Raw genomic sequence first — 24,106 nt, forward strand, 5'->3', positions numbered from 1 at the left:
TTTTCTTTGTAATAATAATTACCGGAAATTTAATAGTGCTTTAAGATAGTTTGTGTTTTATATTCGGTAACACGAGTTGAATATTTGTTCGTATTGTTACGTATTACATTAGTCAAAATCCCTATTATGGCGCAATCAAATACCGCAAGTTCCATACGACATAGCTAGTAATGTTACGTCACAATTGCCATTGTCTCCACATAAATGCCGGATTTATGATAATATAAAGCTGTTTGTTACGTCAGAACTGCACGAATAGGTAACTTACGCATACGTTAACACGAAACAAAATGTTACGCAGCCGGCGAAGTAAATAAATTCCGGATTTCCACGCCGGCCGTTTTTTGCCGGCAGTTTTTAAAAATTCCGGCCGATGCCGGCGGCATCGAAAATAGGCACTTTTTACACCGCTGGCTGCGTGTAAAATAAATGTAATTTGCCTATTAATCGGGGCAACTGGCAGTAATATACAACCTAAATATGTTCCAGAAATATAACTGCTTTGTATTTACGATGTTTTCCTCAACCAAGCAGCATGTTTATTACGAAGTAGTGAGAATTTACACGTCACAATACCAATTGTCTGGCCTGGTAATTGATTACGACACAATAGCAATTCACATGTTAATAATTTGCGTCATAATACCAATCTTTCCTTTGATTATTTTACCTGCAGTTGCTTGAAAACAGGTTAAATATTTGCTTTTTCACGCATGCGATCAACTATAGTATTAACGTTTGCAATAAATACTTCTTACGCTCGTAAATGCAACGTATTGTGCTCTTGCTTTAGTGATTAGAATAAGACCGCTAGACAGCTTTAGCGTTAGAAATGGGTATGGCACGTACCCTATAAATATTTTGAGGTATGCGCCGCATACCGGCATACCTAGGATCGGCGCCCATGATCGTGTAACAACGCATTATCACTATCAACGCAAAAGTGAAATAAAATAACCAATCGGTTTGCGTCATACTTTAGCCTCATATTTACCATGTTTTTTATTGCTGGGTAGACTGTTTGTTACGTAATAGTAGTGGATTCATTGCATTATAATAGCAATTGTTTTACCTGGCAATTGATTGCGACATAATAGCAATTCACACGTTGATTGTTTGCGTCATAATAGGCATTTACACCTTCATCCTTTAGCATGTAGGAGGTTCATCATTTAGCTTTTAGCATGTAGGAGGTTTCAAAACAGATTAAATGTTTGCGTTTTTAAGTAAACCTTTACGTGCGTCCTAGTTTAACCTTCCTGTGCGTCGTATTTTAGTCTCACGTGGGTCAGAATTTAGCCTTCATGTGTGTCGTAGTTTAGCCTTCACGTGCATCATGTTTTAGGCTTAGTCTTCTGTTAACGTGCCTCGTCTTTAGCCTTCACGTGAGTCATAGTTTAACCTTCATGTGTTTCAGAGATTAGCCTTCACGTGCGTCGTATTCTAGGCGCCACGTGTTTCGTAGTTTAGCCTTTACGTGTGTTATAGTTCAGTCTTCACGTGGGTCAGAATTTAGCCTTCACGTGCGTCGCAGTTTACCCTTTCATGTTTTAGAATTTAGCCTTTACGTGCATCGTAGTTTAGCCTTAACATGAGTCAGAATTTAGCCTCCATGTGCATCGTAGTTTGGCCATTTCGTGTGTCGTAGTTTAGCCTTCACGTTAGTCGAAGTTTAGCCTTCACGTGCGTTGTAGTTTAACCTTTACGTGTGTTGTAGTTTAGCCTTCAGAAACGCCGTACTTTAGCCTTAACACACATCGTAGTTTAGCCATCTCGTGCCTCGTTGTTTAGCCTTTACGTGTGTCTTAGTTTGGCTTTCATGTACGTCAAAGTATAACCTTTACCTGTGTTGTATTTTAGCCTTAACGTTCTCCCCAGTTAAGCGCACACTGACATTTTTTTAGCCCCTCCTAAGATTGGTTTACAACATGAAAAAAACGAAGCTTATGAATGTGTGTGTAATTGGAAGTAGTGGCACTAGTGTTTACTCTTGTTTCAACGTACACCAATTTATTCTTCTATAATTTTACTTAAACAATTTGTTACATGTCTGATACAAATTTATTAAAACTGTGTTATAATCTGTATGTTTTGCACTGGTCAATTATGTCTTTTTTTGTCAACCATTGAACCATTAGCCACTGATTGCACATTTAAGTGAGTCTTCATAGCTTTACATGTTCTTATTTAATTAATGAAATCTTTTCCACTAAGGCAAAGAAAAAGTAATTTTTCTCTGAAAATCATAGCTGTAAACAGACACTAAAATGGCCCTGGTAGACAAGTCAATTTCGTTTAATGGAACATGTTCAGTTGAAGAAAAAAATCACTTTGTTAATCATTCATATAACCTTCTTAAATTTGCCAATGAAGCAAGACAAGATGGTCGTTTTAATGACATCACCATTCATTTTGAAAAGAAACTTATCAGAGCAAACAAGATGGTTCTTTCTTGCTATTCTGAATATTTTAACGCCATGTTTAACACTGAGGTACAAGTGTATATATTGTTTGATTTGTTTTTGTCCTGTTTACAGAATGTTATTGTGTTGCCATTGTGTAAAGCTTGTATAAAACACAGTGTCTTGTTTTTCAGTTGGACGAAAAGTATAAAGATGATGTTGAAGTTCATGGTGTAGAACCAGAAAGTTTTGAGAAACTTGTTGATTTCATGTACACAGGAAAAATCAACATCAACACCAACAATGTGTGTGAACTTCTTGCAGTTTGTGATTACCTGCAAGTATTAGGTGAGTCAATATTTTTAATATTGTATCGAAAATTATTAGATGTAAAGTTAGTTTACAACACTTATGTTTTTTAGCTGTCAAAGAACTTTGCATTAGGTATTTGTCGAAAATGATGTCTCCACAAAATTGCATCACAATTCAAGTATTGGCCGACCGTTTCACCATTCCACAAATAACTGAGCAATTCAACAAATGTTTTGTTACAAATTATCAACAAGTTGTTTCTAGTAAACATTTCAAGAAACTTTCAAAAGATGATGTCATCAAGTTACTACAGTCAACACATGGCAAGGTAAATTTAAATAAAATGTTTTGTGCTAATTAGGGGATGTGTTACCTGATACTGATTTTGTCTAGGTTTGGTTTGTAAAGTCTTAGCTCAACATAATAGTAAACAACCAAATGCTTATTACTAAAACTAAGAGGTGATCGTTTAACGCTAAATATTTTAGATCATTCTATTTTCTCGTCCCATTTAGTAGTAAATAAAGAACATACGCAGAATTCTAAAAGCCTATCTTCGTGACTTCCATAGACCGTTGTTAATTGTTTAAAACACAATCAGGATATTTGGATATCATGTGCTATAGGTGTCCCATCTTTCCCCACCCTACTATACATTAAAATATTTCTTAGGTTTCTTCAGACTTGCTTTATAAAGCTGTTATGAACTGGGTGAAGCTTGATCTGGCTTCAAATGAAAATTATTTGAGTGAAATCATCAAATTCGTCGATTTTTATCAAATGTCTCCAAAGATGCTTCAAAATGAGGTTTCTGTTGAGGTAAATGTTCATACTATATTCAGTAATGACAATCAAATCTAATATAAAGTTGTTAATTAGCCTCTCATAAGAAAACTTGGTGATTTGAGTTATCCGTTATTTGATGCTGTGCTGCAACAATCAAAGAACACAGGTACAGTAAATGTTGTTTTTTTTAATTTATCATGACTTGCGAAACTGAATTATATTAAGTAAAACTAAAATGGGTAATTTTTATGGCACAGTTAATAAAATTCATTACAGTGAACATTCTTTAAAGTTTTTTCAACTGCTTTTAATATTTTTTAATTTTATTAATTCCATAAACACGGTTTTATTATTTAGAGAAATCTCTCATATCACTTAGTGGAACAAATATTCTAACCAAAGTAACAAAGTTTGATTTACGAACAAAACAATGGAGTCAACTTCCGGTAAGCCGAGTGCAATTTTTTTACAATACTGAAATTACACAAACAATTCTTCATATAGTACGAGCAATAAGGCTTTATAGAATAATTACGTAGGCAGTTTATTTTGTGCGCTGCGTTTTATATAATTAGGCTAATATTGACTTTTAAAGAAAGCGTTTTAATATTTTTTGTTTATACTTGCACTTCACATTTTTTTATTTGCAATTCATATATTTCTTATTCTCAGTATGAGATACAGAACAAATGTTTCACATGATTTGTAGGATTTACCAGTTGGTCAAGATAAAGCAGCGGCCGTTGTCATCGATGATGTTCTGTATTATCTTGGGGGAGATGCAATGAGGAATGGTAGATGCACAACTAACATTGTTCATCGATTAAAATTAAAAGGAAAAATTTTAAAATGGGAGAAGGTAGCTCCAATGAATGTTAAGCGATGGGGATTTGGTGCTGCTGTTTTAAATGGTGAGTTTACATAAATATATTGACCTCTAGTACAAATAATAACTCATAATCTTGGAAGTTTTAAATTAAACATATATTTTCATTCTGGATCTTTAATATCCTGCGCTTAGGAATTTGATCATTTTGGTACTTAATAAATTAAAAGAAAACCTGGTAATTTTTATGTCCCACTATGGACAATATATAAAAACATGGTATCATATGGTTATTACCGCATATAATAATATGATATAAATTTAAGAAAGCAATAATATATATTTATGGCTAAACAACAGAGAAAGGGGATTATTAAATAATATTTATCGTTTATAATCTGAAGCAGTTCATCATTTAGCCTGTCTTTTAATTTTCTGTTTCTAACAAAGGTACTATCTTTGTATTTGGTGGAGCTGACGATCGGCTTGCAAAAGTTCTATCGGGAGAATATTATGTTGTTTCACTCAATAAATGGATTAAACTTAAACCAATGAAGATTGCCAGACATGGCCATTCTATTGTTGCACACAATGGTTAGTTGTAATGAATTTTGTTGTTTCAAATTGTTTATCCAACTTTTATATTAAACAGGTCATTTGTATTCACTTGGTGGACACAGTGGTAAACAAATTACATCTTCAGTAGAACGATATGATCCATTATTAGATGAGTGGAAAGATGTTGCTCCAATGCAAACACGACGTGGTTGGTTTGCTGCTGTAGTGCTTAACAATGCTATTTATGCTATTGGTAAGCATTTTTCAGTTCTAAATAATATTTAGATTTGATGATTTTTAAACATTTCTGCTCAAACTTAATGAATGCATGAATGTAACTTACTTTATCCTCGCGTGACCGGAAAATGACAGTCGTTATCAGAAGAGTTTAACATCTCGTACCAGCTTACGCGTTACCATGTATGTTACTTTGTGGATAATTACTATTTTTTTTTTTTTTTCTTTTTTTTTATGTATGGCTGATAATTGGTACAACCCATTAGTGACCACTGGCTTGGAGCAATTGCCGTTAAGTGTCTTGCCCAAGGACACATACGACCACAATAGTTACCTCTGGGTTACAGGCAGGCGCGCTAGCCAATATGCCATTTAGGTTATTAAATTGATCCTATTTATGATAGTTATTACTTATTAGTTACTGATATATAGGAAGAAGGCAGAATTAGAAAAAGGGGTAGAATAATTTAAATCAAGAATATTTTATATGTTTTTTCTTTCGGTTACTTGAAATACTCGCATGCAGTTCTGTGAAAACATCAACTACACTATTGAAACTAGAGCTGTCTGAAAAACAAAAGTCAAAAATATACTCTACACATCAAGTGTACTGAATTAAAATTACCATATTTAGTGCTTTTTACCCATTTTTCTTTATTTATACACACGTCATGTTAGGGTTAACCGGTCTAAGTTGCAATTTACCTGCAAGGGAGGCTGATGACATTACCCTACTTATTATAGTTGGACTTTAAGTTGCGATGAAAAAAAACTAGTTTTGGATTTCCTTTTTGTTTGTCAAGGGTGCGTTTGATAATTTGATTGTTGTCCAGGGGGTGTGCTATTAAGTTTAGGAACACATTGGTCTAAATAATTTTTTTAGCGTACGTGCACATTACTTAAAGCTGCTCTCGTTTTGATAATGTTTTCTATATCTGAACAATACTAACAACAGTTTATGTAAAAAAAAGATAAATATTTCAGGGTTATTTATATTTACACCTACTGATTTTTAGGTGGTTATGATGGAAATGAAAGTCTTTCATCTGTTGAGAAATACAATCTTAATAATGACACATGGGTTTATGCGAAGGATATGAAAATAGAAAAAAATCGTCATTCAGCTTGTGTTGCACAAAACAAGATTTATGTAGTAGGAGGGTAAATACTTAAAATATAATTTATTTATGATTACTTGAAAATGATGTATTTATGTTTGATTTTTTTGTTTTAAATGTTTATTGTAGTGTGAATTCTAATGGCAAAGTTGTGAAATCAATTGAATATTACGATGATCAAACTGACAAGTGGAGTGTTGTTGGTGAAACTGAAGTTGAATTATACAACCATTCTCTGGTTGCTGTTTAAACAGCAAAGAGGTAAAATACCATTTGCATTCATAAGTCATATTTACTGTTACACTTTTACAACCTAAGTTGTAGCTTTGATTTTGCTATTTGGATGAATGAATGTACCTTATTTTATTCTGTTGTGGCCAGAAAACGACAGTCGTTAAACGTTGCTGTTCTGTTTCATACACCCCGTGCCTGCTTATAAGTTACTGATCATGGTACTTCGTAGGTGACTAATTTTTGGGAGATTTTTTTCATTTGTTGGCCGATAGTTTGGACAACCCAAGGACAAATACACCCTCGATGGTAACAGTGGACTTAAACCCATTACCTCTAGGTTTGAGACCGGTGGCTAAACCTACGGTGCCGGACTTTTATGCATTTAAATCATAATGTGACTTTATTTTTTGCATTCAGTTATTAACCTTGTGCGTAACATTACTTTAGGGACAGGGACATGTACCTTTCATCAAGACAATGTTAAAATTCGATCTACAGCAAGCAACAGCATTTGCGAGGTCTAGACTGAAATCAAACCTAGTACTTCTTTTTCTATCCCTAAAAAAACTTTTGTTATTGTTACTGTATGACATTTGGCTTCGGTATAAACCTAGATTACGGCAACTCAAAATGCATTTTTTAAATTATACTTTCCATTTTGATTTTAACAAATGTACACATTTGTGTTTTACCATTTATTTCTAGATGTTAATTTGAAAGATTATAATGCTGTGACATGCGTTAAGCAATATGTATGACATTTTGATGGTTGGTATAATTTTTAAAACTTTTTTTTTTATAATTTTTATCCTTTCTTCAAATTAAAAATTAATTTGCTGTGGCCAATACTTTTTTTATTCTATAAATTTTCACAAATTTTATCCTTAGCATGTCGTAAACTACTGCCATTTTACAGTTTAACTACCTCCCCTGTGTATTTACATACTAATTGGAATAAAGTTAAATGAATGTGTTGTACTATGAATATTACACGGATACTTGGGTACAATTATATGCCTGTGAATGAATGAATGATATTTATTTTGTTTCTTTGGCCATGATAACAAAGAACTGGAAAGTATACAAACGCAAAAAGTAAGATAGTGACAGTAACAACAGTTGGAAAAAATTCCTATTGATAAAAAGAAAAGAATGTATGTTTTGAAGAAAGGGCAGGACCGCTACACCCTACAGACAATACAATGCAAATTAAGTAAATAACATTAATTAAAGTTCTAATTGGAAGAAAAGCATGCGTAAGAACACAACTCGTACAAAAGGGGGAGTTGGCCTTAAAGAAGACTGATCCAAGGATTGAAGCATGATGAAAAAACACCCCCCCCCCCCCAAAAAAAAAGAAAAATTTTACCAAAGTTTACAATAAACAGTTTCCAAGGCACACTTCTGTACATTACATTATAATGCATATGGTTACAAGTGAAGGTAATAAAAAACTTTTGTCAGCAGATATTATATTGTGGGTTGTTTAAATTGGGTCACAGTTTAAAATAAACATTTTAAAACCAGGTTACAAAATCACACTGAATTTCAGTTCTGAATTTGGTTTTGCTCTCTTTTAAAATATTTTTTGGGAAAACCCCTGTTTTAATCCCAAAGTTCTAAAAAGCCATAGACATCTTGTATCTCGTAAATAAACATATTTTATTTTACCTTTGCTGGTATAGAAATAAAGCATGACTTTATTAAACGTAGATAGCACGTTGAAACAAAATATTACTTTAACGCTAAGCTATATTGGTTTATTTAATCAAAGAAAACGTGGAAATATTTTTATTTTTTCTTTTACTTGTGAAGCGGGGTAAATATATATATATTTAAGTTACTGGTTGAATTTGGCTTTAAAAGAATGGCAAACGACGGTGCAAGCGGAGGTGTTGATTCACAAACAGCAACTTCTGAGGTAAATAGAAAAATTGCTTAAAATATAAATAACTGCTGAGTGACTTTTTCCTATTTTATTGATTCAATCTTATGTCTAATTTGTTTAACAACGATAGATAAAAAAGTAATAAAACTCTATAATTTAGATAAAAAGCACAAATGAAGACAAAATATTATCATTTAATGACCTACGTCAACATGCAGATCATTGGTCATTAGGTTCAGATGCCGAGGTAAGAATTGTTTAAATTATTGATCTCTACTCTACTTTATAAGGTCCCATTACATAAAATATTAAAAAAGCTTAAAATTTATTAATTGTACAAAAGTTGTTTTTTATAAATTACAGTAACCTAAAATTACTGATATGTGTATTACAGTAATCTTTTAAATGAATGAATGTAAATTCTTCCGGTAATCCTTTAGCTGGTGGCCACCTGAAATTTTGGTTTCAAAATGTTCCTTAGGTCTCACTGATACCCACTGTGTAATTAAAAAAAAAAAACTCTGGCGTTCGTGTCGAAAATTAACTTTGAAAGTGCGCGAAATCGTGCTGCGTCTTTCAGGTGGCCACCAGCTAAAGGATTACCATTCTTCCGTTGGTAATGTGTACTTTTTTTCAAAAAGATTCTACAGTGGGTATCGGTGACGCTTAATGAACAGTTTGAAACAAATTGTTACTGGTCACCAGTTAAAGCATTACCATATAATACTGTAACATAAATTGAGTTTTATTATTGAGTTTATGCATATTTGCATGAACTTAAAATTTGTGTTATGCAACCACACTGGTACCCCAAAGTTACATTATATTGTTTAAAATAAATGTTTATTCCAGTTGCTGGAACAGCTTCAACAATTTGCATCACGACTCACGACACGTGCACACCAGATGTCACGTGATGTATCCCAACTTATTCATGATACTCGACTTACTGATGCAAAGATAGAAAGTGTTACGGATTACTTTCTTACACTGAGTGACCACCAATTTATTGAAAATGTAAGTTTTTTTGTTGAAACTGTAAGGTCAGTTGCCATGTACCTATTTTCCCATCCGTTTATGTCTGGTTTTGTTCTAGTACGTTTCTTTGTCTAAAATAAAGGTTCGATATTACAAGTTAAAAATAATTTAAAATTTTCCCAAGACAAGCTACTCCTTGGATTTTTTATTACCCTATACATGTTTTAGGTCAATGTGGAGGTTTTTCTTTAAAAAAAAGGTGGAGGTTTTTCTTTTCTTTTTTTACAATGCTTTTTTTTACAAAATGTCAAAAACTTTAAAAAAATACCCCTTTGGTGTCGTGCCAGATAGCAGACAAAATGTTGATGGAATAAACTGTACCTTTTATTTAGCAGCAGAATTTAAGCAACACATTAAAATTTTTGGTAACTTTAATAGAGAGTGTATGACGAAGACACCACTTCTGCTAAACAAGAAACGAACAATGATGAAAAAGCAGCGAAAACAAAAGAGGAAAGAGAAGCTGATATGATGATGAAGGTAACATTATAATTCACCCAACACTTAACTATTGTTCTGTCTGATGAATGAATTGTAAGTTAAGCGCTTATTTGGTGTTGTTAACATGATATGTTTCTATCAGACTTGAAAGTTAAATCAAGGTTTACTGATATGCGACTTCTGGTAGTTTAATTGATCTGTTACAAGAATAACACAAAACTAATGAATAGATTATTAGTTAAGTGTTTAGCTGGTAGTTGTTAACATGATAATATGGTTGGTTTCGAAATCTGCCATTTTAAAAGCTTTGTTGAATTTGGCTTTAAAAGAATGGCTTAAAGGTCTACAGACATGGGGTCTACAGAACTTGTGGTAGTTTGTTTAATCTGTTAGGGAAATTACTGTAAGAAACTTAACATTCCAGTTAAGAAGTGAATTTTTTTCAAATTGCTTTAGCAAAAATATATTAAATATTTGATTTATCATGTTAGTTCCGCGAGACCGCAATAATAGTAATATAGATAGTAGTGTTATGGTACCTAACGCACTTTATGGGCAGATCTGACAATTTGTGAGGTTTAGTTTATGGCTGGGTAGCTTACTTCAACTGTTTTATAGTTTTAAACTTGAATATCATAATCATGTTTTTGTTTCCTCGGTTAAAAAGTTTGTAAACTTTAAAACAAGAATTTTAGGAAAATAAGGCAAAAATTTAATATTTTGATTTTCCAGTTTTGATTTTCCAATCTGTAAACTTTTAGGCAGTACTATTAGAAAAATAGGGCAAATTTTTTTTTTTTATTCTCTAGTTAAAAGAATCTGTAAACTTTGGCATCAAAGTAATTGACGAGTCGTTCGATATCCTCGATATGAAAGTCGAAGATTCCGATGTTGATTCTGATGATGAAGATGATATCGTGCCCGATGAAATACTTCTCGAAGCTAAGGTGATGAAAAATAAAATTGTAGAAATAATATTATACTGTGTGTGTTCTGTAATATTTAAGAAGTTTTTTTTTTGTGTTTGTTCTGTGTTGTTTTACACTTTTTAACATGTTTTTAATGAGATTGGGTAGTGTGAGCATAGGCGCCTAACGCGGTCAGCATTTGCCTAACCTGGAATTTGGCACATTGTCCATTAATTGCTCTATAATAAGGTAAGCAAATGCGAACGATTTACGTATTTCATAAAGTTAAAAAAAGTTAAACCGTAACCAGTGCATAATGTGCAAGTGCGGTAATTACCTTATTAGTTTACGTAAACATGTAATAAGTAGTTGATATTTGTAGTTGATTTTTGTAACTAGGAGTTTGCCTAACTTGGACAATCAAAACACAATGAGTCTGTTTTTTTTACTTTATGTTGTATTAATATGTTTTTAGTAAATGCGCGATATAAAAAAAAATAAAAAGATAGAAGCAATGATATATTATACTGTTTGTGTTTCGTTTTGTCTCTTAACATGTTTTAAATATGATTGGGTAGTTTGACATTTTTTAGGTTTTCTGACTATATAACAGATTAATATTTTTTTAGTACGGTAATAATTATTTTCGGAGCTTTACTAAATGGGTTATACCCAATTATATATAGAGACAGTAGCTTTAAATTATTTCTTTTTATTTAAACCTTTACTTTAGTTCACCCTTTTTTAATGAGAATTACAACTGATTGATTCTGTAATCTTTGCACTATTATTTACACTTAAAAATTTTGGTTTAATTTTCTTAATATATTTTAATTTTATTCAAATTGTAATTGATAAAATGAACATTAAACAAGGATCCGTACGTGCATCGACCGTTACCTCACTTAATTGGAAGCCGATCATTTTATCAAGAAGATGATGTTGGGATTGGTGATCTTATGGCTTCAGGTGAGTTTTAATAAATGACATTTATTCAAATTCTTGTGCAGGGGCAATGGGAAACGTTCTAATATGGATTCCTAGTTTATGCATCTTGTGCTTGCGAGTTACAACATTCGTAAATTTGCATTTTTTGTGTACAATTGGTTATTTGAAGTGATTTGGACCATTATTAGTGACCACTGGGTTGGAGTAATAAATGTTAAGAGTTTTGCCTAAGAATACAAACAACCAAGGCAGATTGGTAACACTGTAGAAGCATCAAGGCTTGAACCCAGCATCTAAAGCTGTGTGCACTCATGTTGTAACTTGTACCATTTATTTTAATCTGATTTCTGTAAAGTTTGTAGTTGGGTTTTACAGCTCCTCACAACACAAGCACTTATTTAGAAACGAATGTTCAACATAGACAGTAGGCCCGAGTAAAAAAGAAAAAAAGGCAAAATCACTGAGGCAGAATATAATAATAACATATACTTTAACTTTTTTGTCTCTTTAAGTAAGGTAGCAAAGATTTTAAACTATTTTAAACCAAAAGACAGGATATAGCGTCAAAACAACAGTTGTTAAAAAATGATGCACATGATTGGGAAAAGCACCGCTTAGATACAACTGGAACTAAAACAATGCTAACTTAACGATCTTTATACAGATGTTGAAAGTGAGGTTGGTTCGGTGAGTGAATCGGAAGATGAAATCGAGGAAGCGGTTGTTGTGTCCGACTCTTCTTCTTCATCTGATTATCCATCTAGTGAAGATGGATCAGGTTTTTCATTATTTTAGTATTTATTATTTAAAAATCCTTATCTATACCTGTTGGCTACATCCTTGTTGGACAGTATTAGATTAATTTTTTTTCGGTCATTAGCCTTTTTTTGCTTTTGTTTTAGGTAAAGATAAATAGATATTTCACTATTTGTTTAATTTAAAAATGCAAGTTATGAGCTAGTAGTTCGAAGCGTTAATTCACTCTAATTTATTGGACAGTATTGGAATTGGGTTCATAATTCAGTTATCTGCTTTTTTATAAACTAAAGTTCGAAAGTGGTTTCTTTGCAAAAGTACAATAAAACAATCCGGTTGATAAGTCACTTACATTTTAAATGTAAACCATTTTTGAAGTGTTATCATTATTTTATTCATTTCTGTGGAATCTATACATTTTCAACATTTCACTTGTTACTGTCTTTTGTTGATCGGGCCTTATCGCAGTTTCATACGTGGCATTTCTATCTATATTTCTGCTTATTCAAGTAGTTTTTAAAATAATTTTTCTTATACAGTATCACCAAAAGTACTTTTAGTTTTTTTTGTTATAGAACCAGTCCAAACCCTTCCATGATAGTTTATGAAATATTTGTGAATTCATACTAACACCATTGTTAAACCAAAAATCCCAAATTTTCATGATATATTTATTTTGTTGTAAGTCGACGAAAGTGAAGACGATGAAATTGCTCCAAAGAGAACTGCTCCTCCTAGTGACAGTTTATCATCAAGTGACGAGAGCGAAGATTTATTCGATGAACAATCTGATGATTCAGATCAAGTAGTAAGTCAAGGAAATATTGTGTATTTACATAATGGTTGTTTCTGTTATATAGATTGTTTTAACTTAAAATACTGAAAATATCACTTATTATTACTGTTAAATATTTTTAAAGGTAATGGGTCAACTTTCCCCTTTTTAATCTAGATAAAATAGTTTAAATTTGTTTTTATTACTACATAGTAATAATAATAATAACTTTATTTATCTCTTTGATTACCAAGATGAAGATTTAGAAATATTCACTAAACTATCTAGTTACATATTGTGATTGTTTTATTCTTAGATAACCAAGCAGAAACCATCGAAAAAAGCAAGCAAACCTAGAAAGCCAAGCAATGGTAAAGGTTTATATTAATAAGACCTGATTATAATATAGTAATATAACTGATTTATTCCAGGAATTTTATGTCAAAAAACAATTAGAATTTTGAATTTGATTAAATTAATACTAAATCGATAATTTGGTAATGTTTTGTATTTTTCGAAAAAAATGAAATTAATGTTTTACTTAGAAATGTTTGGAGGGGAAGCCCCTGAGGATGATCTCTTTGCTACCTCGAGTGGTGGATTATTCGGGAGTGGAAAAGGTTTATTTGATGCTCCCAAGTCTGGAGGTTTCTTTTCTGTTTTTATATTTTTTTTATCAAAAAATAAATGTATAATAATTATAATTCATTTGTAGCGCTTGTTTCGTAACTTGAGGTAACTTGTTTCTTGTTTTATTGCTGATAAATACCAAAATATATAAATATTGATGGTTAATATTATTATATTGATGATAAATATACATACATTTTCATAGCACCACATATTTTTTGTTCTTTATACTAATACATTTATTTTGTTCAGGATTATTTGATGATGTTGAAATTGAGGAAGACGAAGAAGAGGATGATGTTAAAGATCATGATGATGACACTGATCACGAGTCAGCAGATGATAAAAAAGTTGAAAAACCACCAGTTGAAAAAAATTCAAAAACAGTTGACAAACCTGTTAAAAAAGCTCCCCAGGGGGGTGTGTCATTGTTTGGTGGAGCTATTGGAAAGGGGTTCTTTAAAGTAAGTTTTCTTCATTATATTAGAGTGAATTTTAAGCAAAAGATGTTATTTTTTCCAACTGTATGCCCTATTTCATTACTTCTCAACTTTTTTTTACCCCATTCTATATTAAGAATATATTAACAGTGGGGTTTTGGCAATCCAATTTATCCAATTTACTGAACTACATTCTACAAATTTTTATTTGGAAAAACATGCACATATAAGAACATTTAACAAAAAATATAGAAGTTAAACTGCGGTAAATTTTCAAACACTTGAACAACAAAAAAATTAAATAGACACTTACGGTTTGGACGCATAGCAGAGGACCTGGAATTTTGGCCCAGGTTGGTCCATGACCAAGCCTGTATTGAAATGTATACATAATATAGTAAATAGTTCTAAAAGAAAAAAAAAACGCAATTGAAAATAAAACGTTTTTAATCCAGTTTCCTGCATTGTCTGGCTATGTGTTGAAATGTATATAGAAAATAATTTAGCGGCTCATCTGGTATAAAAAACAGAGTGTATTTCCGACATTATAAACATACTTCTACTTGCTGTAAACCAGTGGTGGGTAGTGCAAATTATCAGCCATACATAAAAAAATTTTTAAGGAAATAATCACAAACAAAGTAACATATGGTAACTCGTAAGCTGGCACGTGGTGTATGAACACCCGTGTTATAACGACTGTCTATTTCCAGCCATAGTAAATACATTTGTACAAAGTAAAAACAGATTTTTTTTAAATCCAGGGAAGAAAATCTTCTTCTTCATCACTTAGTACAGATGATGATGATGATAATGTCACCGTAGCAACCCAACCTCCTGTGAAGCCACAATCATCAGCATCATCTAGTGATGATGATTTGTTTGCTGTCGAATCAAAACCAACAATTAAAAAGAAACCAGGTAATATTATAAAAGTAAGAAAGTTGCAACATTTTAATAAGCAAATTTTTTTAATTTTTAAGGTTATTTTGTATTTAAACATTTTTCACACCTTCCGAAACTGTTTCCTAAATTATTGTTAGTTTTAATTACAGAATCCACAAAGGTTGTCAGGGAGAAGAAGGCAGTTGGAGGTTTATTTGACGAAGATAATGATGAGATGATGATTTGTTTAATGATCTGAATAAGGGTTAGTAATGTGTCTTATATGTGGTTGAATAAATGAACTTTTTTTGTTTTTAGCATTGACAGTTGTCATAATACTTTATGTGTTTTAACAGAGTTATATGACATTTTAGAAGTTTATTTTTAAATTATGTCACTCAAGTTGGACAATGGGTTGGAGCAATTGTATTAATAACAATGACAGTCATTATAGCACTTTCGCACTCCAATGTTTTTAAGTTAAATTTTGTATGTAAATTTTGGGGTATTATATTTTTAAATTGTTGTACTAAAGTTTGGACAACGTGTTTGTGACTATTGGGTTGAAGCAATTGTTGTTGAATGTCTTGCCCAAGGACACATATGCCCACAATGGTAGCACAACAGACTTTGAATATAATCCAAAAAAATTTCAACTGAAGTTATTACCTCATTGCATAGAACCACCAAAAGCAGCAAAGAGCAAGCCACCAGTAGGGGGAGTATCATTGTTCGGAGAAAATCAAGAAGATTTTAAAAAATCTTTAAATAAAAAGTCAAAAATGTCAATATTGGATACAGATAGTGAGGTATTTAACATTATTTTAATTTGTGTACAATTTTTTATTTTAAGAATTCTTTTATTTCATTTAACATACTTGTACACCACCCCAGGTGTCATAATTTATTTGTTTATTTTATAGAAATCCTATGTTATACCAACTATATGTTTCTATGGTGTTTAATTTAATTTATGTTGCAAAAAATTGTTTTTTGTCATTCTATTATTGTAATTTGGCCACTGTTCATTTGTTATGTTTAGTAGGGGAGGGAAGATGGGACACCTTTTCATCCTATTTTCTTGACCCATTTATGGTAAACAAAAAAAATCATTTTGAGGAAAACTATAAAATCGTATCCTCACGACTCTCATAGACCGTTGGTAATTGTTTAAAACACAATCAGGATATTTGGAAATTATGTGCTAAAGATGTTCCGTCTTCCCCCACTTTACTATATTTTACTTTTTCTTATAATAATCGTTCAATTCTTTCATGGCAGCAAGAATCTGATACTATACTTGATCAGCCGAGTAAAAAAAGGAACAAAATCAAATCCAAGAATAATTTAAAACCTAATTCCAACAAAACTGAGTTGAAAGCGAATAATTTGTTTCATGCAAGCGACGACGATGACGATTTATTTTCAACAAAAATTGCAACGAAAAAATCAACAAAAAAATCAACTGAAAATTCAATAAAATCTTCAACAAAATCTGTGAAAAAAGTCAGTTTATTTGGAGATGATGTTGAAAATGATGATTTGTTTTCAACAAAATCAACTTCTGTAAAAAGTAAAAAAACAAAAGGATTATTTTCTGATGATGACGAAGATCAACAATCAACAATAAATCAACCTCAACACAATTCAGCGAAACAACAAACAAACAATTTATTTGAAAATCAAGACGATGTTGATGATTTATTTTCAACAAAATCAAATCCTACGAAATCAACAAAACCCATCAACAAACTCCAATCGGTATTTTTCATTCAAATCAAACAATAATTAATTAGTTCATATTTTATCCTGTTGTAATTTAAAGCAATTCAACTACAGCAATAATTCAAAGCTGCAAATTGATGGCTAACATGTAAAAATATTAAAGTTTACCAAAATTGCCAACATATTAAAATATTGAGTTCAACATATTAGAATTTATGGAAAGATATTAAAATGTTTAAGTTCATAAAATAATGTTTATCAACCATTAATGGTCTTGTGGCTATTTTTAAATGGTCACTGTCACTATGTTTAAATGTGTAGTATATTGTTCAAAAAAAACTGTAGCGCTAAATTAAATAACGTCATCAGCCTCCTGTCTTTCCCTACCCCTCAATAAAGCTTTGTTGTTGGTCATAGAGACCCCCCTCACTGAAAAACCTTAATCAAATATCAAATTAAAATATATGATGTATTTCTGTGGGGTAAGATGGGATACCTTTTAGCACATAATATCCAAATGTCCTGATCGTGTTTTAAACAATTAACAATGGTATATGGGAGACGTGAGACGTGAGACGTGAGGATACAATTTTATAATTCTTTGAATGGTGTTTATTTTAGAAAATAGAATAAAAAAGTGTCCCATCTTTCCCCACCCCACTATAAGTAAATTTATCAAACGATCATCCAATGATCTTCCTCAGGATGAAGATGACTTTATGAAACCTCCATCCATCAAATCATCATCAATTTCATCTAGAGAAAGCTCCAAGAAGATGCGGAGCAAGGTGAAAATGGGATTATTTGATGAGAGTTCCGATGATGATGGTTTATTCACGGCTGCTCCAAAAACTAAACTTACTGAGAAACCTGTATTGGAGGTAAGATTCAGCCATAATGTTAACTTTGTTTTAGTTCCCATTATATCTAAGTGGTGACTCCCCAATCGTGTGCATTGTGTGTTGCCTCAGTGATTTTGCTTTATTTTGCTTTTATCTGCCTCAGTGATTTTGCTTTACCCCCAATATCAATGGTCATTCATTCTAAGCGAGGACACCAGATTCAAAGCTCCATGCTGCTGCAACTTTTATTTAGTATCTAATTGGACAATTCATCTAATTGTAACTTGTCTAATTAAGTGGTCATGAGTTGTCAGAAATGACAGTCGTATGAAAAAATCCCCTAGTTACAATACTTGTTAAGCCTAATGCAGGCACTTTTGTTCCAATTTTAACTGAAGGGTTTTAAATGGATTAATTAGATTTTATTGCCTTGAACGATTAGATTTCACCTTAGGATTCAGATGTTTAATATGACATAAAATTGACCCAATTTTCAACTTATAACATTCTGTTTTGATCCTTTTTTATTTCCTACCTTATAATTTCTATCTATTTACAACTTTTTATATTTTTCTACAGAAGCCTTCACCCAATAAAAAGAACATCAAAACTGCATCTGACAAAAGGAGTAAGTTAATACAGAAATATATATTGTTTCTATAAAATTGTAGTGGGGAAAGACAGTCATTATAACACGGGTGTTCTGTTTCATACACCTCTTGCCTGCTTACGAGTTACCGCATATGTAACTTATTTATCTTCGCGTGGCAGGGCAACGACAGTCGCTAAAACAAATGTGTTTTGTTTCATACACCACAAGTCAGCTTAGAGTTACTATGTATGTAATTTATTTATCCTCGCATGACGGGGCAACAATGACAGTCATTGTAACAAATGTTTTCTGTTTCATACACCACGTATATCTTCAAACAATATACCCTATAAAGATCTTTAAATAATTTTTTTTTAGGATTTGATTTGTGTCTAAGTCTGTACGACCTATTGTTAAAATACGACTTATTTTTGAAAAAATAATTTTTTGAAAAATATGAATGCTATTTGAACATCAATTAAGTATCAAAATGCTGGTACTAAAATATTAGGATATTTATTTTTAAAACACAGAGAGCAGTTTATTTGATGATGATGACGACGACGACCTGTTTGATGAAATATCAGATAAATCTTCGATTACAAAACAAGAAACAGGTTTGTATGATCATATAAAAAAATTTGAAATAGTGGTTATTGCAGCCAAGTTTGTGATTTAAATAGTTTACAGATAAAATTATACACAACTAATTGGCTTTGCTACCAAAAGATTAAACAAATTAAAAGATACAGATATTAATAAAGTTTAAAATTAACCAAAGCAATAAAGAGAGGCATTAACAACAAAACAACTGTTAACGAAACATTTTACATAAACCTTGTGATAAGTATTGGTTTGAAAAGACTTGCCATTAAACAAGTTTAGCAAGTTTTACAATATACTTCATAAAATTTCAACCAGTCCTATTAAGAGTTTTGATGTAGATGTTAGTCTTCAAGAAGATGAACTTCTTCAAGATAAAGATCCTGTTCAAGATGATCCTCCAAAGAAGAAGCTAGCAGGAGCAGTTTCGATGTTTGGAGCAGGAGGAGGAGAGTTGCTCGCTGCAATTGGGAAGAGAAGGTATTGTGATGTCATAAAGATAAATTATCATAAAATGAAGAATTTTGTAGTTGATGTTTATAAGTTGTTTGTGTTATTTTATCCCGATTTAAACTTGTTTATTCCGTAGATATTGTTGAAAATAAATACACCATTTTAGTTGATATTTTACAAAATGAAAGCATATACTGTAAGAAACTCCCTATTCAGCATGAGTTGTAGTTTTAGATAAAACCCAACCTTTATTACAGAGCTGCCTCCCATGTGTCCACATCATCCAACAGTAGTTTAAAATCGGATCCTCTCGAATCCTCATCAGGTCCAACCGTGGATAAGGAAGATGTTAAACCTACAACAAACATGTCAGCAAAACCGTTTAACTTGACCCCAAGTAACTCAAAACCTGTTACTACAAAGGTCCATCCACCTACAGTCAAATCCAGCAAAACACAGGTGTTTGTTTTTTTAATTTTGATTTTTGCAGCGTAAATATTTTATGTATGTTTAACACTTTTGGTGCAAAATAGCCTATTTTCGCTTTGTTATAAAATAAATAAAGTAAAATCAGTGAAATCTGTCTATATTCATAAAACTACCCCAACCTATTTTTTTTGCTGTTTTCAGTATTTCTTCCACCAAAACAACAAAGTAAATTTACACCTATAAACATTGAAGAGAAATAACTTAGATAATTTTACCAACAAAATGTATATTTTAATCAACGCCAAAAATACCTAAATTATTTAACATAATTTTTTATATTAATTTTTTCACAAAAAAATCGTTTCTATTAGAAGACTAACTTGATAATATTTAAACATAAATGGCTTGTTTGTGTGCTAGGTGAAGCGACCACACTTATTTTCTTCCAATTAAATGTAAATATGTTTTTAACTGTAAGCATGTTTTACCAACTGTTGTTTCTATACTATTTTCCGTTAGTTTTAAACTTTTTATTTTATTTTCACAGCCATCCAGTTTACCCACGTTAAACATTGACCCAACTGCCTTGCTACCTGGGGCTGCCCCTAAACCGAGACCAGCCCCTGACACAAGCAAGCCGCTTGAAAGCGCGACGAAAACGAGGTCAAGAGGTCAAGCAGGTCGACGACCCCCAAGTCGCCAGGCACGCAGGAAAGTTGCCACACAAGTTGACTCAGGTGGTTGCATTATTATCAATTTGGACTGAAAACTTAACCAAAACTGGGGGTGTTTAATATAGTAGGGTGGGAGAAGATGGGACACCTTTAGCACATAATATCCAAATATCTTGGTCGTGTTTTGAACAATTAGTATCGGTTTATGGAAGTCGTGAAAATACAGTTTTATAATTTTTTGCATTTTTTTTGTTTACTATTAAATTGGACGAGAAAATTTAATTAAAATGTGTCCCATATTCCCCCACCCTACTATATTTTATCTCATATTTAACTTGAAAAAATATTTTATATTTGATGTGTTTTAGCCTCTTTATCTTTTTTCTTTTTTTATCCTTTTTTGGTTGTCTAATATTTTATATCACATTTAACATAAAAAAACATTAAACTCATTAAACAGAACTACTAAATAGTAATATTTAAATGGATACCTTTAAGAATTTTTACTCCAATAAGGGTATGTTAGTGTGATTTTTAAGAATTTTTCCTGTGCCCTATCCCCTATATTTAAAAATGAAAGTTAAAATCAGCATAGAGATTTTGATGATAGGAACTAGTGTTTAAAGTTGTCAGTTTTAAATTTAGGTAACTCTACTTACGGCAAGACTCCATCAGAGTATGACATAGTACCCAGTATAAATGTGCCTATCTTACAAACATGTCATAAAATAAACTTTATACAGTAGTGATAGTGCAATGATCAATTTATATCTTAAATAAAAGCTAAAAATGTGACATGAAAAAATGTTCTTGTTTTCACTGGCATAAACTTTTATCTTTAACTTATGGATACCTTGACTTTTAAAAAGTTAGGCGTCCATAAAATCGAGTTAATCAAAGGTTTTTAGACCTGAGGTCATTTTTATATTCAATTATGTCTTGAAAAAACATAATCCGTATATTCCTTATTTTTAAATTAACATTTAATTGAATAAACAGCTGATGGTTTTTTTGACGCAACAACAACAACAGCAACAACAACAACAACAACAACAAGTAGTATTGATCAACAAGCAAAACCAACAACATCGAAATCTAAACCTGATGATAAAGTGGATGATTTTCTTGGTAATTTATAATAATACTTATACAGTTGATGTAAAAACCAAAAAAAAATTTCTTTTAATTTTTAAATTACCCCAAAAGCGCAAAAATATTTGAATTTATTTCTTTATATATATGATTAAGTGGCAAAAGTATTAGTTGGGGTAATGGAATATTTTTTTTACATCTTATAACCCTCACAACACCCTTAATGTGTTGTAAGTTATGCCAATAGCTTGATGGTTTTTGATGGGTCAATGGGTAATTTAGCAAGTTGTTACTCCCTTGGTTGTCGTATGTGTCCTTGACTCCTTGGGCAAGACACTTAACGGCAATTGCTCCGACCCAGTGATCACTAATGGTTGTACAAATTATCAGCCATGCATGAAAAAATAATCCCCTCCTCCCAAAAAAAATCACCCACAAAGTTACATACATGGTAACTCGTAAGTGGGCAGTAGGTGTATGAAACAGAACACCTATGTTGTATGCTTGCCCCCTACACAAGGAAAAATAACAAATAATAGTGATATATATTAATTATTTTTATCAATTGTGATTTATTTCAGATGATCTGTTGGGGAATACCGTGACACCTAAGTCATCTGTAATCAAGAAAAAAGAATCCAAAAATTTATTCGGTAATTTTGATTGACAGCTGTCAATCAAACTTAATAAATAAACCTTCCATGTTTCTAGATGATGATGAAGATATCTTCAAACCAACATCCAGGACCTCTAAGAGCAAAGTTAAAGATGTTGATTTATTTGCTGATGATGATGATTTGTTCGCATCAACCAAAGATCAACCTCCAACATCAACATCCGATAAAAAAAAGAAAAAAACCCCCAAACAAGTTCGTGATATTTTTTTTAAAAATATAAACCATTAAAACCAAGGTGATCCTAGAATACAAAAATTATAGAGGCCACATTTAATACCTTCCTCTTTGTGACTAACATAAAATATGGACACTGTACTAACTAGACCCCAACGATACTGATTCTAAAATAAAAATTTTAAAACTTTTTCTAAGATTGCTCAAATCTATAAATGTAAGTAATAGTATTTTTTTATAAAAATAAAATTAAGAAAAAACAATGTTCTGTGATATTTTTTACTAAAACAGCAAAGTACTGCCTAGATTTTGGCAAAACTAGTTTTAATATTTTGTACTTAAAACCAGAGAATGTTTTGGGCACGAAAAGTATAAAATAGTTTAAATTTAGCAACAAATATCAGGGAATTTGCGACTTTTAACTTTTTCAAATAGACTTTCGGTAAATGTGTAGTGACCAAACTGATCGTGTGTGAAATAGGTAAAAAATTAATAAACTTTCACTTTTACTTGATCAAACTTGTTGAACAGGATCTTGATGATTTATTTGGAGATGATTTTGATCCAGTGTTGCCCAAGAAAAAGGTTGAATCCAAGCAAACAACAGTAACACACGAGGATAATTTATTTGATGACAACACTGATATTTTCGCTGATCTTCCAAAACCTAAAAAGAAAGTTCCAAAAACGAAGAAAAGCAAAGCGCCAACAACATCTTTATTTGATGATGATTTAGGTAAAAAATTCCGGTACTTGTTTAAGGTTTCTAGAACTGTGTATCATAAAATGAGTTACATTGTAAATTTCATAAGATGAGTTAGAGGTGCTGTAGTAAAATTTTTACTGATTAAAAAAAGTTATGAAAGAAATTTTGGCATGTTATGTCACTCATGTGTATGTAAAAAAATGACCAAGATGATACGAGTTACTTTAAAAATATAATCTGAATTGATGTTAATTTATTATTATTGTTATTTAGCAAATATAATTTTTATTCATAAGTTGCGTTTTATTTTCCAACAGATGACATTTTTGCCCAACCTACTAAATCAAGCAGTAAAAAAGTTTCCAAAAAATCAACCAAACAAAGTGAGAAAAATGGGAGCAAAGATGGAGACTTGTTTGATGATCCATTGAATGCTTTACTTTCATAAAATATAATTTACTTCAAGCCATAAATTATTTATCATGATTATTTTATTTTTAACCACATATATATTCCACGTGTTCAATAATTTTAAAATTGGAAACAACAAAAATTGTAACGAAATTTTACACATAAACTATATATTTTTTGTTAAATTATTTTTTGTACCAAAATTTCAACATATTTTTATTCTTGATATATAGACATAAATAAGACAGAAACTTGAGTATAGAAAAAATTTGGAAATTTTTTTTTTCTGATTTGAGATTAATTTTCACAAAAATAAATAAAGTGCAATAATAAAAATATATTTTCATGAGTGTGTTTCAAATATTTTACGTTAATTTGTTTCCTGTGTTCATTATTTCTGATTATTATTATTAATATAAACATCATTTTAACACTTGGTATTTTTAACTTTTAAGCTGCAAATCGTTAGATATTTAGTTACAAACGCAAACTGTCCATCAGATACTTACGTTTTGAGATGTATGTCACAGACAGTATCAACATAGG

At 31.4% G+C, this 24,106-nt stretch overlaps 2 protein-coding genes and 1 long non-coding RNA gene across 7 annotated transcripts; all 3 read left to right on the top strand.

The window, feature by feature from the left end:
• The first annotated feature begins 419 nt into the window (after positions 1-419).
• Positions 420-1,504, top strand: LOC113474307. Its single transcript, XR_003395972.1, has 2 exons — positions 420-1,163; positions 1,194-1,504. It is a non-coding gene; the product is annotated as an uncharacterized LOC113474307 (long non-coding RNA).
• Positions 1,505-2,188: 684 nt separating this feature from the next.
• Positions 2,189-7,497, top strand: LOC100179922 (kelch-like protein 12). 2 transcript variants are annotated; one of them, XM_002125075.3, is made up of 12 exons: positions 2,189-2,492; positions 2,597-2,750; positions 2,825-3,042; positions 3,387-3,533; positions 3,594-3,666; positions 3,858-3,946; positions 4,210-4,411; positions 4,777-4,920; positions 4,979-5,137; positions 6,138-6,282; positions 6,369-6,500; positions 6,921-7,497. In XM_002125075.3, exons 1-11 carry the CDS (start codon positions 2,268-2,270, stop codon positions 6,487-6,489), a joined length of 1,677 nt encoding a protein of 558 aa, XP_002125111.1. In that variant the 5' UTR covers positions 2,189-2,267; the 3' UTR covers positions 6,490-6,500; positions 6,921-7,497. The 2 variants fall into 2 exon arrangements, with proteins under 2 accessions (XP_002125111.1, XP_026690605.1); XM_026834804.1 differs by lacking the exon at positions 4,777-4,920.
• Positions 7,498-8,267: 770 nt separating this feature from the next.
• Positions 8,268-23,993, top strand: LOC100182208 (WASH complex subunit 2). 4 transcript variants are annotated; one of them, XR_003395969.1, is made up of 15 exons: positions 8,268-8,394; positions 8,522-8,608; positions 9,214-9,378; positions 9,778-9,879; positions 10,650-10,787; positions 11,624-11,717; positions 12,361-12,474; positions 13,139-13,260; positions 13,544-13,598; positions 13,773-13,874; positions 14,110-14,321; positions 15,062-15,218; positions 15,341-15,447; positions 15,864-15,991; positions 16,464-16,496. XR_003395969.1 is itself a non-coding variant. In XM_026834801.1 (15 exons), the coding sequence occupies exons 3-15, from the start codon at positions 15,965-15,967 to the stop codon at positions 23,595-23,597; spliced, it is 2,043 nt and encodes a 680-aa protein (XP_026690602.1). In that variant the 5' UTR covers positions 15,111-15,218; positions 15,353-15,447; positions 15,864-15,964; the 3' UTR covers positions 23,598-23,993. The 4 variants fall into 4 exon arrangements, 1 of the variants encoding a protein (XP_026690602.1); XR_003395971.1 differs by having other exon boundaries at positions 15,353-15,447; XR_003395970.1 differs by having other exon boundaries at positions 13,139-13,257.
• The last annotated feature ends 113 nt before the right edge of the window (positions 23,994-24,106 follow it).

Source organism: Ciona intestinalis, chromosome 6 (assembly GCF_000224145.3).
Source record: "Ciona intestinalis chromosome 6, KH, whole genome shotgun sequence".
In the NCBI taxonomy this organism is placed as follows: Eukaryota; Metazoa; Chordata; class Ascidiacea; order Phlebobranchia; family Cionidae; genus Ciona; species Ciona intestinalis.